The following is a 15,811-nucleotide window of genomic DNA, read 5'->3' on the forward strand; positions in this document are numbered from 1 at the left end:
GGGTACTTTCCATAAAATCATCTCTCAATGCAAATCAAACCAGCTATTAGGCTAATTGAAATAAAACTATGCCAATCTCTAGGTATGGTGAAGGGTACGTGATGATGTGGGTCTATTTTAATTCTAATTATCAGGATGCATAGTATCCTGGATCCATGAAATAACTGGCCTTTAAAAATAAAAATCTGCCTGCCTCTATGGGAATTAAACATGGGGGTGTGTATACTTATACCCTCTGTATTTTAAGGAAGAACATTTATTTATTTATAATACATTATTCATTCACAAAGAAAATCAGTGTCCTTAAAGGTTGGATTTTTCCAATTTCCAAAAGATGATTTTTTTATGCCTCTTTTTAGTCAACTTTAGCATAGGTTCATAAACTTATGAGCACCACTGTAAATGATTACACTTAAAAAACAATTTAGCGTTAATACCATTTGCATATAAAAAGTCTTTACAGGCAGTTTCTTGCCAGCCACCTCAAGGACACTGCAATTTATTACATCTGCTAAAGATGATGTTGATGTACTGAATATTGCTCTGCTTGGAAGTTACCAAAGTTTGTAGTACCGGTAATGTTCAAGCTGTTAATTGTTCATGACAATTGTTTTTCATGACAAAATCAATTTGTTGTGAGTTTTGTCAGGAATGATGAACACAAGTAGTGCTTCAATAGTTGTAATCTTTCCTCCGCATGCTGTGTAAGTACTTGTTGGCTAGGAAAGTTGATCCTCATATTGCTTTCTGAAACAGTCTCCAGCAGGGAAGAAGTCCCAGCAACGCTCCTGGTACATCTTCCACACGTATGACTCCTAAAACAGAACACGTTAGAACAAGAAGTCAAAGGAGGACACAGCATGAGACAAGAAACTGAAAGAGAGCAGACTGTGTTATCAGTCAGTGGGAATTCTGATAATAAACAAAACACCAATAGAAAAAACTGTTACAAAACAATTCAGGCTGACCTGTCCAGTGTGCTCTGTGTCATCTTTGTTGATGAGGTACATTAAGAAGAACCTGAAAAGGACCAACATGTTATATGTATATTTTCTCATTTGCGCGCACGCGCGCGCGCGCGCACACTCACTCACACACACACACACACACACACACACACACACACACACACACACAGAGGAGGTACACTCACATGTAATTGGCCAGGTTGTGTTCATCCAAAGTGTGGGTCTCAAAGCCATGTGGTGTTGTATCAAAGTAGTCGCTTCCGATGCCACATATAAAGCATTTAGTCTGCACAAAAATCAGTGATGAGGATTAAAGCCACGTTGTGCATACATTGGTTACAAGTGTCAACTGAAAATATTATACCTCCATGTCTTCCTTGACCTGCTCTTGTTGGTCTCTGAGTTCCCCAAAGGCATCAATGATCAGACCTACAGTATTTGTACAGTAACATTATAATTAGACATGTTTATAAAACTCTGTCAAGTGCCAAACATACCTTTAAAATCCCCTCCTTATATCAACAGGTCAAAGTAAATCTCCAAAAGATTCTCACATTGTTCCTTTTTCCTTGCTTGTAAGTTTACTCTTATGTTAGTACCCACTGACATGACAATGATATTTCTTAAAGTGTCTTCAAGACCAGCATTGTCTTTACCCTGAATAATGGCCAGTAGAATGACAATGACGAAGAAGAAGAAAGTTATATCAAAGACCACTCGATAAAGCTCGTATTCATCTCCAGCGGGATCCTCTATCTCATCTCCGATGCCTCCACCAGCACGCACACCCACGTACATGTGGAACAGGTAACACTGTAAAGTGAAGTAAATACACATCATTTGGGAAGTGGTGCAGACACGGATATATCAAAGTGCACTTTTTTTTTTTTTTTTTTTTTTTACATCAACAGTGACTTACAGTCATCATGTCATCACATTTCATATCTGGTTCATCTTCATCCTCACTCTTGTTGTAAAACTTGCGGAAAAAATTGAAGGCAACCACAGTGTAAAGGTACACCACCACAGCCAGCAAGCCCACTGTCATCATGAGCTAGCAGAGACAAGAAGGAAAACAGAGTTGGTACATTCATACTGAAGCAAAATGAATAATATTGAGTTTATCCTGCACTTGCCTGTTTGCCATTGTGTGTGACTGAAGACAGGATAGTGCGCAGAGTCTTCACACCCATGGCAATATCCAGCAAGTGGCAGGCGAAGAAGAAGTTGTTGTAATGCCCAAGCAAAGACATTATTGTGTACCAACAGAGATATAGGAAGGTCTACAAAGAGAAAACAAGGAATCAACAAAGGATCTCAGAGGTAAGGTGCTGTTCACAGAAGTATAGTATAGCACTGTCCATATAGTATATTGTGCAATATACATGTAAATATGGGTTTGCTTACACCATCTGTGAACACAACGCCAAATTTCCAGATCTGGTACTTGATGTCAATAGATGTCAACCTAAAGAAATATAATATTGGTGGATATCAATTTCAAATTTTGAAGAATGATATCTAATTTGTGTTGGTTAAATGTGTACTTTACCATGCAAACACAGAGTTGTCTGGTTCCTCCTGTTTCTTTTCATGTTGTTGGCTCACATCCAGGGAGGCCAAATCAACACCCAGGAGCTCAGCGATTCTTTCTCTGCCATAAATGTCTCCGTACTTATCCAGAACCTGAACACGGACATTACACATTACACATTAACAGGCTTTACAGAGCCCATTTTAAAACCACCAAAATTAAACACAACTCACCTTTCTTTTGACAAATTTATCCCAATAGTTGTTTGGGAAAGAGCTGTGAAAAAAGGGACATTATTTTTTGATTAAATTAAGAAAGAAAACCTATTGGTATGAAATTAATTTATTGTGCGCCTACTTAATCTTGACACTATTAAGAAGAATCTGATAGGAGACAAATTATTTATTTATTCACATACGGTGTATTCAGGACCAGTCGGTCCCATTGGCCCTTAATGTCATCATCCTCAGGCTGCTCAGTGATGTAAAGGCCGTCAAACTCCAGCTTTCTTGCAAGTTCTTTCTCTCTTTTAAAGATCACCAGTGGAATCTGACAAAAATAATTGCAAATGATATAAAATTGGGTGGCAGTAGCTCAGTCCGTAGGGACTTGGGTTGGGAACCGGAGGGTCGCTGGTTCAAGTCCCAGTACGGACCAAAGTACAGAGTGTGGATTGGTAGCTGGAGAGATGCCAGTTCAACTCCTGGGCACTGCCAGGTGCTCTTGAGCAAGGCACCGTACCCCCCCAACCGCTCAGGGCGCTGGTCCAGCACTGGCAGCCCACTCACTCTCCATTTGTGCATGAATAGGTCCTGAGCATGTGTGTGTATTTTCAGGCCTGTGTGTAGTGATTTCCCCACTGGGGATCAATAAACAGTATAAATTATATTATTATTAAAAATAAACTGAGGTATATTGAGGTATATTTTGGAATCAACTTCTAGTATAAGGCAAGAACATGGGTCATAGTTTAAAGATCTGTCTATATTTTTTATTGGGCAAAAGTGTCAAATGTTACTCACTAAATCAACAGTTGTTTTTACTGTGTGCCCATCATACCTTGAGGCAGTTGTAGCCAATGATACAGATGAAGGAGATGACTGTATGCAGGGCAGCAAGGAAGGACAATGTGGGCTGCATGTAGCCAGTGCTCTCCTCTAAATAGAAATAAATTGGGACGTCTTCCTCATCCTCATCTCCTTCATTCATTCCAGATCCCTCAGCCTCTTCCCCTGAGCCTTCAAAGAACCCAGAGCCTTCGAACAGCCCGCTTCCCTCCGACAGTCCAGATCCTTCCATCTCCTCACCCTCACGTGGGGTGTCAGACACCTAAACAGAACAGAATTATTTACAGACAAGACAGCTTGGTACTGTGGATCAATTATTTGATACAAGCACCAAACACTAAGGAAAATGGAGTGCATTATTGAGCACTCAAGTGCCACATAATCATTTAAATACAATACTATCTTTTTACCTTGTAGAACAACAGAATGAAGTTCAGGGCAAATGCGAGGAACAGAGCCAAAAAACGCAGGTTGTAGAAATTTCTGGAGAGGTAGTTCTACAAATCAGAGAAGAATATTTTTCAGCTGATTGGTGAGGTGGTAAGGGCAGAGTGACATTGAGTTTAAGCGAGGAAATCAATTCTGAAACAAATATTAGCAAATGTGTCACCATAAATTTATTTCTTTGGGTTTCCAGTTCAGTCCAGATTTGAAAACCTCCTGCCCTTTTCGGCTTCTTTTCCTTTTTTTGGGCAGATTTCTTTGGTTCTTCTGGCTGTTCTTCCTCCTTGCTCTGGGATTCTTTCTCTGCTTTCTCTCCAGTTTCAACACTGACAACCAGAACACAGTGGGGTCATTGTTTTATTTCTGTTATTCATCAACATCAAAATCAGATCATGATCTAAGGCTGTTACTGCTGCAGATGTTCAACCCTCTGAATTTGCAATTGGTCTGCTTATGTCTCTCCTCTCCACATCCCCTACAGAGAGGCCCAATACTTTATAGTAATACTAAGTGTACTGCACATTATATACTGGTAGTACTGTTGATGGTTCAGTATTTTGGGAGTTGGCACAAGAAATTGCTGCATGGAAATGATCAGAACACAAACATTACATCCCAAAATCATATGATTAAAACATTCTTATCTACAGTATATTATCTTGGTTTAAAAGGCATGACGGTTATCTAGAACCATGACAGAGAGAAGATATGTAGAGAGCAACCTAATGTAGACAAAAAACAAGTCAAGACTCTTACTCAGCCTTTTCAGGTTCTGGAGGAGGTTCCTCTACAGGAACAGGTTCAGGCGTTTTCTGGCTAGCATCAGTCTCTTCTGGTGGCTGTATAACAAAAAAAAAATAATAACATAATAATCACCAATGCTTTAGCCTTCCCTCTTTATATCTTTCTTTCAAATTTTCTTCCTTTCTGTTTAACAAATATATGGTACAAAACTTGATATTTTTCTGTCTTAGGTTCAGGGATCTGTCAATAAAAAGAGTAGCGTGAATTTAAAACTGGATTGCTAACCACTGAAGAATGGGATTGATAACCACCTAGTGAATTAGTTAATACATATATGTTATTCACACAAGGAGCATACAACTCACCACTTTTCTCTTTGTTATGGGAGTTCCTTCAGGAGTTGGAGGTTCAACAGGTGATTCTACACCCATGTCTCCAAGTCCACCTGGAGCATCAATACCTGGTATCCTGCCACCCTCTTTTTCCTGGGTATCCTCCTCTTCCTCCTCTCCACTCCCAGTCTCCCCACTGTCCGTTACACCTCCAGTGTCTTGTTCTTCACCTGTCCTTGGCTCCCCTGGTCCATCTCCATGCACATCATCCTGCGTGGGATCTGGCATGCTTGCTAGAATCTCAGTCACCGTGATATTTTTAGCTCCCTCCACTAAGCCACCTCCAAACAGTGTTTGCCAGATGATCATAAAGAAGCCTTTGCACACATTGTAAATGAAGTGCAGTATACTCATTAGGATGGTCCAGAAAAATGTGGACAAAGCCACCACAATCTCCTTGAAGGACATCTTTCTCACTCTGCGATATTGTCTGCGAAGGTTACGGAAGGTGAAAATGCTGAAGAAGCTTACCATGCTGTTTATGAAATCTGCAAAGGCGGAGCTTGATTCAGGCTGCCCTTCCTCTCCATTACTGTCCTCATCACCTCCTCCACTTGCTCCCCCTCCTGGTCCTCCCTCACCTCCACCTTCATCTCCTTCGTCATCTTCTTCCCCCTTTCCCTCTTCCTCCTGCTCTGAAATTTGTGAGGCTATATTCATCTCAAAGATGGTGTCCTCACAGAAGTTGACAAACATTTCCATCTTCTCTGATTCACCGCCCTCATTGACAACATCAAAGATAAACTGTCGTTTGGACTCTCTGACCTGGGGCATCTCCCACTGTTTGCGGTTTACTTCACTAATTTCAAAGTAGATGCGCTCAATCTTTCTGCTGGCGCCCATTATTTCAATACGGCCCAAGAATGGGCGGAAGTAATTCAGCACACTATCTGCTTGTTCTAGGAAGTTCTGTAGCCTGGTGTCATGGGGGACGTGCTCAGACAGATTGGTGAGCAGCACTGCGATGTTAAATCCAATGTCCTTGGCAGGTTCCTGAAAGCGATTGGCAAACTCCTCATAGTGGATCATGTCATTCTCATCTGCTTCTGAGCAGGACAAAAGAAACTGGATCTCAGAAGGCGAGTACTGTTTCTGACTGTCCATAGCCTTCTGGAAGTCCTTCTTGGAGATCAGCCCTCGAGGGTCTGTGACGTAATCACGGAAAGCATCCGAAGCCACTATGTCTTTTAGTTTGAGGAACATGTCAAAGAACTTGAGGATCATCTCCACGTTGCTGGAGGACTCTACCAACATGTCTACCATCTGGCGGGCAATTGTACCATTTACCACGTTTCCTGAATAATACAGAGTAAAATTAAAAGAGACATTTTAAAAGGACAAAACAGAGATAAAAACTGCTGAAAAACTAAACATACGATAAAACTCTTTTACCCTCTAATAGTGAGAGCAACATAACAACCATGTCTTTCTGTAGGTCAAGAAGCTCCTTCAGCAGACCAATCTGGCTGGAGTCCTGTGTCCGTAAAAAGATGCACAAGATCTTACAGTAATGACAACAGATTTCAAATAATTTCAAAACATTAGGGGTTTATAGTCATTGGTGAAGTGGAAACACAAGTCCAAAGTGTCAACAGTTATTGCACAAAATTATTTTAACATTTAGTAAAGATATTGTGTGTTGCTTAAACTTACATTCACAACAAAGACGGTGCTGCAAAAAGAAGTTAAATAACCAAACCCTCATGCTGAGAGAATTTGTAAAAATGGTTTAGAAAAACTTGAATGTCAGAATCTAAACTTAATCAATCTCCTCCAGCTTTACAAATCTGGTTTCAATGCATTTGTTGATAACTTAATAATAATAATAATAATAATAATAATAGTATTGTTATTATTATTATTATTATTATTATAAGTAGTAGTAGTAGTAGTAGTAGTAGTAGTAGTAGTAGTATACTACTATATCTATATTTTTGTTTTTGAAATACAAACACAAGGTAAATGTCAACTATTCCTATCTGAATAGTGTTTAAATATCCATGACAGTGAGCATTAGATTTAATGGCTGAAGCTTTTGTGACACAGAATGAACATCTTGGCATATAGGGGGAAGTAACAAAAATTAAACTACTTTAAATTAGCCTACTATACAAATATATACTAATGTTATGTTAATGCTTAAATAGTGTTATAACCAAAGTCACCAGAAGCCACAAAACAACACAAATAAAAAGCATATTACTTTAGGTTATTTATTAGTGAATGAAAATGGCAACAGAATCATAACACCTGTTAAATGTGTGCACACAGAGTGGGTGTCACATTAAAATGTATATTCCAACACCAAATAAGTGTATATTTCAACAGTGTAGGTTAAAAGTCAGTCCCTCTCTCAGGAAGTTTTGTAGTCACCTGCTTTTTTTGTTATGGATTATGTGATTTAGCAAAAGAAAACAATGTTTGTTGTCAATTTCAATATTGTTGATTTTAAAATGATCACGCTGTACATAATACCGGTAATCGCTTAACAAGGCAAAACGCTTTGTAGTAAAAAGAATATTACTGTGTCTGAAAATTCATATTCAGTATTCTATATAAAGTCTTGATTTGACATTTGTACTAGAATTTCACAGTAATTTGGTGTGCTTTGAGATATAGATACAGTAATGTGTAACTGCAGAATGGGGAATGTTTAGGTCTCACGGAATACATTCTTTTCATATTTCTGTATGAGTTATGAGACATAAGTAAATTGTTGACCTGCTTTTAAAAATCCTGAACTTCTGTTATAATAGTTGTATTGTTTCAGGGAGAAAAATACATTCCCAAATGTATTTAAAAAGGTCATATATGTGGTTTAATGATTTATCTGTGGCATATAATAGTTTAAGATCATATTTGAGTTTTTATTGCATTTTGTTTTATTTATTGCAAAACATTTAAGCATTACATAAGTTGCAAATACAATCATCTTGGTGACTTTTCAAAAATGATCTGATGTAGCTATTCTAAAAGAAAGCCTTTCAACAAGATTGCTCACAAATAGTAACTTGTGAAGTGTGTATTTGATCAAATGACTTGACCTAAAAAAAGCTTTGTGTTGGTTGACATCAATTGGGGTGTGTGTTGATCACTCAACGTGGCGCTGAAGCATCTGCCTTTTAAAACCTTCCACCTTCTACCTTGTGCTCAGTTTAGTTTGGAAAGATACAGCTAGGCTCTCACTGAGTTCTGTTTTCTCTGCTAGATTTCAAATGCTAATAAATTAAAACAAATCAATCAAATAAACAATGTTAATTACAATACACATTTTTTTTGTTTTTATGTACAGTATGCATTAATGCGTCTTAATTAAATGCAAAACAAATCTAAAGGCAATGCATTTAGCTTTTTGTCTTTCACAACAGAATGAGTTGTTTTTAATTGTGACACACCAAATGGTTTGTTTTAATGCAGCCATTTTAGACCTTCTATAATATACAAACCCCTAATTAAGAGATTTCAAATCAAATATTATTATTTCATCTTTAAAAGCAGGTGGGAATAAAACTACCTGATAAGGGAAACCAACATTGAATAAATTAAAAACTAGTAAACACAATAATCACATCAATAGATAAATAAAATGGATACATACTTTACCCTGCATTGACCATGTGGAAGACAGTTTAAATAATAGATAAATTATTCAGTTGTTAAACAATTACAAAAATTACATTTTCAAATACTCTTGTGTTTGACAAATATTTTCTTCCGTTTGACAGTAAAACAATGTTTGGGCTAGTATATATTTACACACTAAATAATACATCATATCTTTTACATATTCTATGATTAGTTTACTTTTTGGAATTACACATTTAAAATATCCCCTGTTCACTGGTTTACTATAGTATTTCAAATATGATGACTGCAAGACAGAACAGCTGATACTTATGTGAAAATATCAGGTCAAGAAGGACAGTGCACAGGAAAGTAATTCTGTGTTAGTCATCCATAAATTCCCAGCTCAGTATACATTTAGGAGTATACTGAGCTGGGAATTTATGGATCCATTGTGGCCCGGATCTTAACTCATTAAAAGGTTATTCATGCAGATCATCGTGCTAATAATATAGGTATGCCAATAGATTCCGTCATCCACCGAGGATGACTACACTGTAAAGAGTGGAAAAGCCAGGTGATTTCCATCAAAGTATTATTACCTTTTATTTGTAGCAATAAAGTTGCACCATGTGGTCTGAAATCAATGTGATTCCACACTTTCACTCAGGTTGGTTTGTTAAATTGTTAAATGACCTTTAAGTGAATTTTATATTTTAATAATTAATACATTTTTTATTGTTTTTATATTATTAACAAAAAACTAAACGGTATAGAACTGGCTGGAAAAAAAAGTTGATAACTAATAATTAGGGCTGTCAGCATTAACACGTTAATCGCGATGCGATTAAGGGTCGAGCATAATGCGTTAATTTTTTTTAATCGTATTAATCGCATGCCACCATTTATTAATTTATTTTCACTTCACTCGGCTTTGCGTCGTGCCTAACAGGCTACTATTTTGCCGTACTTCCTCGTAACACATCCTGCTGCTGCAGGAATAGCAACGCGGATTTCAGTGCCTCATTCTGGTGCCACTGATATGCCTGCACTTCTCTCTGATGCTCTGAAACAGATGTTACAGGCAACAGAACATTGCTGCACGTGACGCTAGTTAACACTATACTCGACAGCAGCTAATGTTAGCCTACCGCTAGCTAGTAGCTGGATTAAACACGGTTACAATGCTGACAGCTAATGCTAAACGGTGTGAAGTTTGTCTGTATTTCACTGTAGAGGATTCAACACCGGGATGTAACAATCTGCAGCTGCTGTTGTCGGAAAAACACAGACGGTGCGTTCACTGGTAATTTACAGCCTTGTGGTGCATTCAAAGTTGTTGTTAAATGCCCTTTTCCCATCTGGTGGTTGTTTTTGTCATTCAACAGCTATTTACTAGTGACATAAGTTCTTGTTATAGTGATTACATTATTATTAAACATTTCATTTTGACGATATGGCTTTATCAATAAACAAGCCATTCTTTAATGTTGCCAACTGTTTAGTACCCTTCTTTTTTTAACTTTCTTAAAAAGTATCGGTTCAGGCACCGTTAAGGCACCGGTACCGTTTTAAAAGTACCGCTTTAGCACCGGTATCCAAACCAAACAATACCCAACCCTAATATTGACTCTAGATTCAAATGTGTGACTAGATTAAATATATAATAAATATAAGAATTGCTTTTCATTGTTAATATGTACTTAAAAAAGTTCTGAAATGCAACATAATAGAATTTTAATCATGTGATAAAACATGCGATTAATCACAATTAACTATAGAAATTCAACGATTAATCGCGATTAAGAAAATGTAATTGTTTGACAGCCCTACTTATAATGTTAAAGATGACGATTTTATATTCAAGTTTCCAGGTAAACCATCAAAGTGTGACAGTGAGCCAGCACGCACAATTCCAGGACCCTGACCTGAAGTACATAAATGGAATTCAGCCATCATTCATGGTATTTACACCTGTGATTGTCCTGCTGTGACATGAGAAAATGGCTTTTGTCTTCAATTGATATGAATGTGAAGAACCACTTTGAAACCAGCCCATTCTTGAAGTACAAATAAGTGGTTGAAATACTTACAGAATCAAGAATTCAAAAGTGACTTTGCTCTCTAAATGTAATATTCAGGCTGATTGTATGCAGTACTGGCCTCAGGTTTACAAGCATGTTTACTATTAGGCATGTGACAACATAGTTTTTTTTGCATGCACATGTAAGGATGTGTCCACAGAAAGACATTCCTGAAGGCTTGGCAATGATGGGGCAATTTAGTGAACTTCCACTAACATAATGCACAATAAGTGCTATTTTGATCCTCACTTTTGAGACTCATGATAACTACAGCGAGCCAAAATGAAACAGAAAAGGAGCATCACTGCACAATTCGGGTGACACCTTGCTCTAAAGAGCATTGATTTCTGTCATGGTCACTGAAAATAAAATATGTCGTAAGATCAAAGTTGTATAACAGATTTATTTGTCAAAATTGATCATATATGTGTAGATTTGAGGTCAGGGAGCTCAGTCCACACATGGCAGGAAAGCAAGAGAGTTTGTGTTTCCTTTATTTTACATGTTTACAGCAAAACATTTAATTTGAAAAGTATACTTAATTGAATTGTTTGAGCGTACCTGTGCCAGCTTCATCATCATGTGGGCAAAGACATGAAGGAACCCAACAATAGCATCCCACAGCCTGCTGTGGGCCAGGGACTGCTGGTTGCCGGTGCATGGGCCCTGAAGAAAGAACCGATGTGTTACACACATAATAAACAACCAGCTAGTGTAAATGCCTGATTTGTTGAAATTTTACCTGAATATATTCAGTTAGGCTGTTGAAAATCTGTTTTGCCACTGTCATAGCTTTGGAGAAATTCTTTTTGCCTGGTTCATCAATAATGTCCTTGCCAGAGTAATACCAGTAGAAATCACTGATAGACTCCTTGGTTGAAAAAAATGAGAGGTAAGTAGAGTATTCCAATAAAAAAAACATTTTTTTAACAAGAATCAAATACGGTCTATCCCTTTTTACTCAATTTAAAATGATATATACAAGGTACTTACAGTGTCCTGTTCATCTGACTTTCTTGATTATCTGAGCTACCAAATAAACTGGGAACTATAAATTGACTTAAAATTCAAGATTAAAGGCATACTACAGCTTCACATTCAATAGCACATCCCGTTGTAGCACAACTACAAAATAATTCGGCTAAATTAAAAGTTGCACCTGGAGTCGGAGGAGGTAATCCACGGTACAGATGATGATGTTGATGGTAGTTGTACTGCCTGTCTGTGTCCGCAAGTAGTTCTGGAAATCTGCAGCAAAGTAAAGATCATTTGAAAAGTAGTAACCGTTGACAATGTTTGCTTCAGTAAAATTCATAACTTGGTTTGAAATTAATTTTACTCTCATTTGACACATGAGTCATTCTCACCATTATTGTGACCCTCACAAAGCAGCTGCAAGAAACGGAAGAGGTCACAGGTGAACTCATCATCTGCCATCACTTTCTCATCTAAAAAAAATGAAATGAACAAAAGTGTTAAATTACATCCTAAAATCAGGATAAGCCCCCCCCCCCCCCCAAACCAGAAGCTTCTCCCCCTTTCCCTGGGCCTGTTCTGACCTCGTTTTAACATCTGTCCTGAGTGATCCGATCGCAGCTCTACATACGTCTGTTTTGACCTGGCAGTAGACTGTGTCTCCAAATGCATCCTGAGTGACCACTTGTCACTGTCGAATCTTACTTCCCCACTCTGTATGCAAATATACGCATACATCATTTCCGTTTGCATATAGGCTGGTTGTATATGAGTGTGTGTGAGTGTGTTTATAAATGTCAGTTGTTACTCTCACATAAATCATACATGAGAAACGTGCAATGACTAACGTTAATGAAAAGGCACTGTCTGTGTACTGACATAAGGATGTCTACTGATTTAACTAAATCCCTGTGGTTTGAAGTTTAGTTTCTATATTATATCGGCATTTTTGTTGGTGAATTCAACGTTATTGTATACCTGCAGCTGCCTTTTACAGGCAACAGCAGGACACAGAGCTCCAGACAGCCGGGGGAGCAGGCAGCACAGAAACAAAAACAGCGAATCATCACCGACAGTATGATAATAACATCCAAAACACACAATTCACTTTCAGTGGTTTCTGTGACATGAGAAATACTTTGACTGAATACGTAGTTCCGCTCACAGTTGATTAGGCGGTCCTTAATGTGGCCCAGGACACATACCTGTCCTCAAAAAGAATGTGGCCAGACCACATCCCAATGTGGTTTGAGTGATCGAATCTCAATGAGTCCTGAGAGTGTTTTCACCTGTACTTAGAGCTGTCCACTGGGATCCGATCACTCAGATCCGATTTTAAAACCAGGTCAGAACTGTCTCTGTCTGTGTTGTGCTGTAATTACAGGAGTGGGATCAGGTGTGCAGGTGTCGGACAGCAAGCTGCTAATCATCTCCAATCTTCGCCGCTTAAAATACACGGGGTGCATTTCAATACCCATACTACCATATTATATAGTATGCCAAAGAAGATTTAGTATGTCCCAATACATAGTATGTCCAATGCAGTATGCCAAAATACCACAATGTCCTACTGCATCCGGTCGTTTTTTGCAGTAAGAGAGCCAACATGTTTTTCTGGCTATTCTGACAATCCTCTGCACAGCCGATGATACTTCACATCAACTAAGCCGGCAAGAGTGCACCGACAGATGACAGCCTAATAACAGCTCATTGACAGAAGCCTGCGACTGATATATGAGCAAGAGGGTCAAAGTTCAAGACGCAACGTTATGACAAAGTATGTAGAATATGTACTATGTAAGGACAGCTGCATTATGTACTAAAAGTAAAAAGGAAATGTATGCGATTTGGTATGCAGTCCGGGCTTCAACTTCACCACACTGACAGATCGTAGACTTATCTACACAGTTAGTCTCGTTTCAGCTTCTTTGAACCTCTTTGCTTGTTTTGGCTTTTGTTAATTTTTGTCTCCTTCTGCCTGCAGCATTCCAGAGTCCGACTCCTGCCTCCTCCCCTCTCCTGCTTTGCCTGGAAACCGCACTGGATCAACTTAGCTATCCCCAGCTCTCTGGACTCTCCCTGCCTGGCTTACCTCTGACAGCTCCCTTGCCTTTCCCTGCTCAGCTCCAGCAGTCCTGTCTCACTGCCAGCCTCAACTATTGATATCAGTGTGTTAAGAAATGATCCCTTGTTCCAATTCCTTGTCTCTGCCTATTATATACATAGTATTAATAGAAGAAATACAAATGCCTGTGGTCTGATAATAGTCTGACATACAAGCAAATGTCAAACAACATACAGGAGGCATGAGCATCACATGCATAAAGTTAATGTAAAAACAAGTTGCAGTGAAAACAAAGGAACATATCAGACATACAGTCACATTAACAACATGTATAAACTAAGTAGACAATAATAATTGTTGCATTGTTGTACAGATAGAAAGACAGCATTAAAGTCAAAAAATGCAGTACTCAGGGGTGAACTGGTGCATCTGGAGTTTTACTGGTGGGCTGATCAATGAACCTGTTCATTTATTTTACAGTTTGTATTAATCATGAAGAATTAGAGTAGACAAGGAGTTTATCAACCCATATATAAAATCACAGCACCAGTTTTAAATATTCTATAAATATGGACTGTGTACTGTGTACGTACTTGCCTGTTGCCTTTTTAAAATCCCAGTCCACCACTGGCCGTAATGAATACACACACGGACACAGAATCATGCAGCACATACCAACTAGCTCTAACGCAGCAGAGTTAAATGTCAGAGAGGTTGGGGCATTGTCCATCAAAATATTGAAGGGAATCCAGTGCATCATACAGTTCATCAGAGAAAGAGAGTGCACATTCTTTAGTCGTATCAAAAGTACAACATTACTTACAACAGCTTCAACTTGCGTTGAAATTAATAGTTGGTATATTCAAATCTACCAGAAGATTCGTTTTTATTCTGTATTTAAATAGGGTTAAAAATAATGTTCTGATAGATTTGTGTGTGCCAAATATTATTAGACTTTATGCTCATTCATTATTAAGATTGACTGCAGTTGCAACAATGTTTGTAGCCATGTTTCAATGTGAAAAATAGAGAAGAAGGTTTCACCAACAGTTTCAGTAGTATTTAATGAGCAGAAAAGACCAGATTCCATTCATTGATTTTTGAAATGAACAAGAAATGTGAAGAGGGGCAAGAGCTATGAACATGAAAGATGGACAGTCATCCAATCCTCTCTTCGTGGAATTTCAGTGTTAGAAAAAGAAGTGATGGAGGACAGAGGACAGAGGAGATAAAGAGGAATAAGAGAGGCAGATGGACAGAAACATGATTTACCCCGATCTAGGTTCAACTCTGAGGACCATGAAAGGAGGGACAAGGGAGAGGTGGCAGTGATCGTGGGGAAGGGAGAGAGGATCAGTGTGTTGACAACAGTAGATGACTAAGAGATGAGGAGGGGGAGATTAACAACATTCCATGGCAAAGTCATTCAGGTAGAATTTCAAATGAAACTCAAGAATTAGATGAGAAAAGTGGTGAAGTAGGTTATGACCCACTAGAAGTGTGTAGCGGTGCCTGTATCTGCAGAGACCCTGCCCTCTGACTGTATTTTTTTCTTATTTTGCTGTGTGTGGGTTGTTTTCGTCAACAAAGAGCCTTTGGGCCCCAAGTTGGTGTGTAACCCCCAGCCAATAACAGCATGCAAGGTGTGACGTTCATATTCACAATATCTTTGTCACGCCCCTCAGCGTCTAATACTGATGCACATTCAGAGCACAGCAGCTCCTCACATCAGACAAGAGATATTGGCCCTCATTTATGAAACGTGCGTACGACCAAAAACAGGCGTAGGACGGGCGTACGCCGATTCCTACACAAAGCAAGGGATTTATCAATTTGAACGTGAGCGTAAGCAGCGATAAAATCTCACGTCTGGTCTGAAGTCGTGTACGCAAGTTTTCGAGTCAGTGTGGACTTGCGGTGCAGCATATAAAAAGTTTATCAGGAGAAGGAGAAGTCATCAGTTGATCACTTATC

General features: G+C 38.6%; 1 protein-coding gene across 10 annotated transcripts in view; it reads right to left on the reverse strand.

Annotated features, from left to right (window-relative positions):
• Positions 1-645: 645 nt before the first annotated feature.
• ryr1a (ryanodine receptor 1a (skeletal)) overlaps positions 646-15,811 on the reverse strand; it is a 53,470-nt gene continuing 38,304 nt past the window's right edge. For 4 of the 10 annotated variants that reach the window (XM_035990887.1, XM_035990884.1, XM_035990886.1 and 1 more), the window contains 23 exons: positions 15,110-15,127; positions 12,165-12,245; positions 11,957-12,045; positions 11,540-11,668; positions 11,359-11,463; positions 8,748-8,753; positions 6,542-6,623; positions 5,123-6,444; positions 4,770-4,852; positions 4,180-4,339; positions 3,980-4,066; positions 3,562-3,831; positions 2,921-3,051; positions 2,736-2,778; positions 2,521-2,654; positions 2,376-2,436; positions 2,105-2,251; positions 1,888-2,022; positions 1,625-1,781; positions 1,333-1,397; positions 1,154-1,254; positions 969-1,020; positions 646-815 (listed from right to left, as the gene is read on the reverse strand). In XM_035990887.1, the coding sequence (XP_035846780.1) occupies positions 720-815; positions 969-1,020; positions 1,154-1,254; positions 1,333-1,397; positions 1,625-1,781; positions 1,888-2,022; positions 2,105-2,251; positions 2,376-2,436; positions 2,521-2,654; positions 2,736-2,778; positions 2,921-3,051; positions 3,562-3,831; positions 3,980-4,066; positions 4,180-4,339; positions 4,770-4,852; positions 5,123-6,444; positions 6,542-6,623; positions 8,748-8,753; positions 11,359-11,463; positions 11,540-11,668; positions 11,957-12,045; positions 12,165-12,245; positions 15,110-15,127 (3,554 nt within the window). In that variant the 3' untranslated portion in view covers positions 646-719. The remainder of the gene's footprint in view (positions 816-968; positions 1,021-1,153; positions 1,255-1,332; positions 1,398-1,624; positions 1,782-1,887; positions 2,023-2,104; positions 2,252-2,375; positions 2,437-2,520; positions 2,655-2,735; positions 2,779-2,920; positions 3,052-3,561; positions 3,832-3,979; positions 4,067-4,179; positions 4,340-4,769; positions 4,853-5,122; positions 6,445-6,541; positions 6,624-8,747; positions 8,754-11,358; positions 11,464-11,539; positions 11,669-11,956; positions 12,046-12,164; positions 12,246-15,109; positions 15,128-15,811) is intronic. The other 6 variants (XM_031319965.2, XM_031319964.2, XM_031319961.2 and 3 more) reach the window with 3 other exon arrangements.

Source organism: Sander lucioperca, chromosome 13 (assembly GCF_008315115.2).
Source record: "Sander lucioperca isolate FBNREF2018 chromosome 13, SLUC_FBN_1.2, whole genome shotgun sequence".
Taxonomy (NCBI): Eukaryota; Metazoa; Chordata; class Actinopteri; order Perciformes; family Percidae; genus Sander; species Sander lucioperca.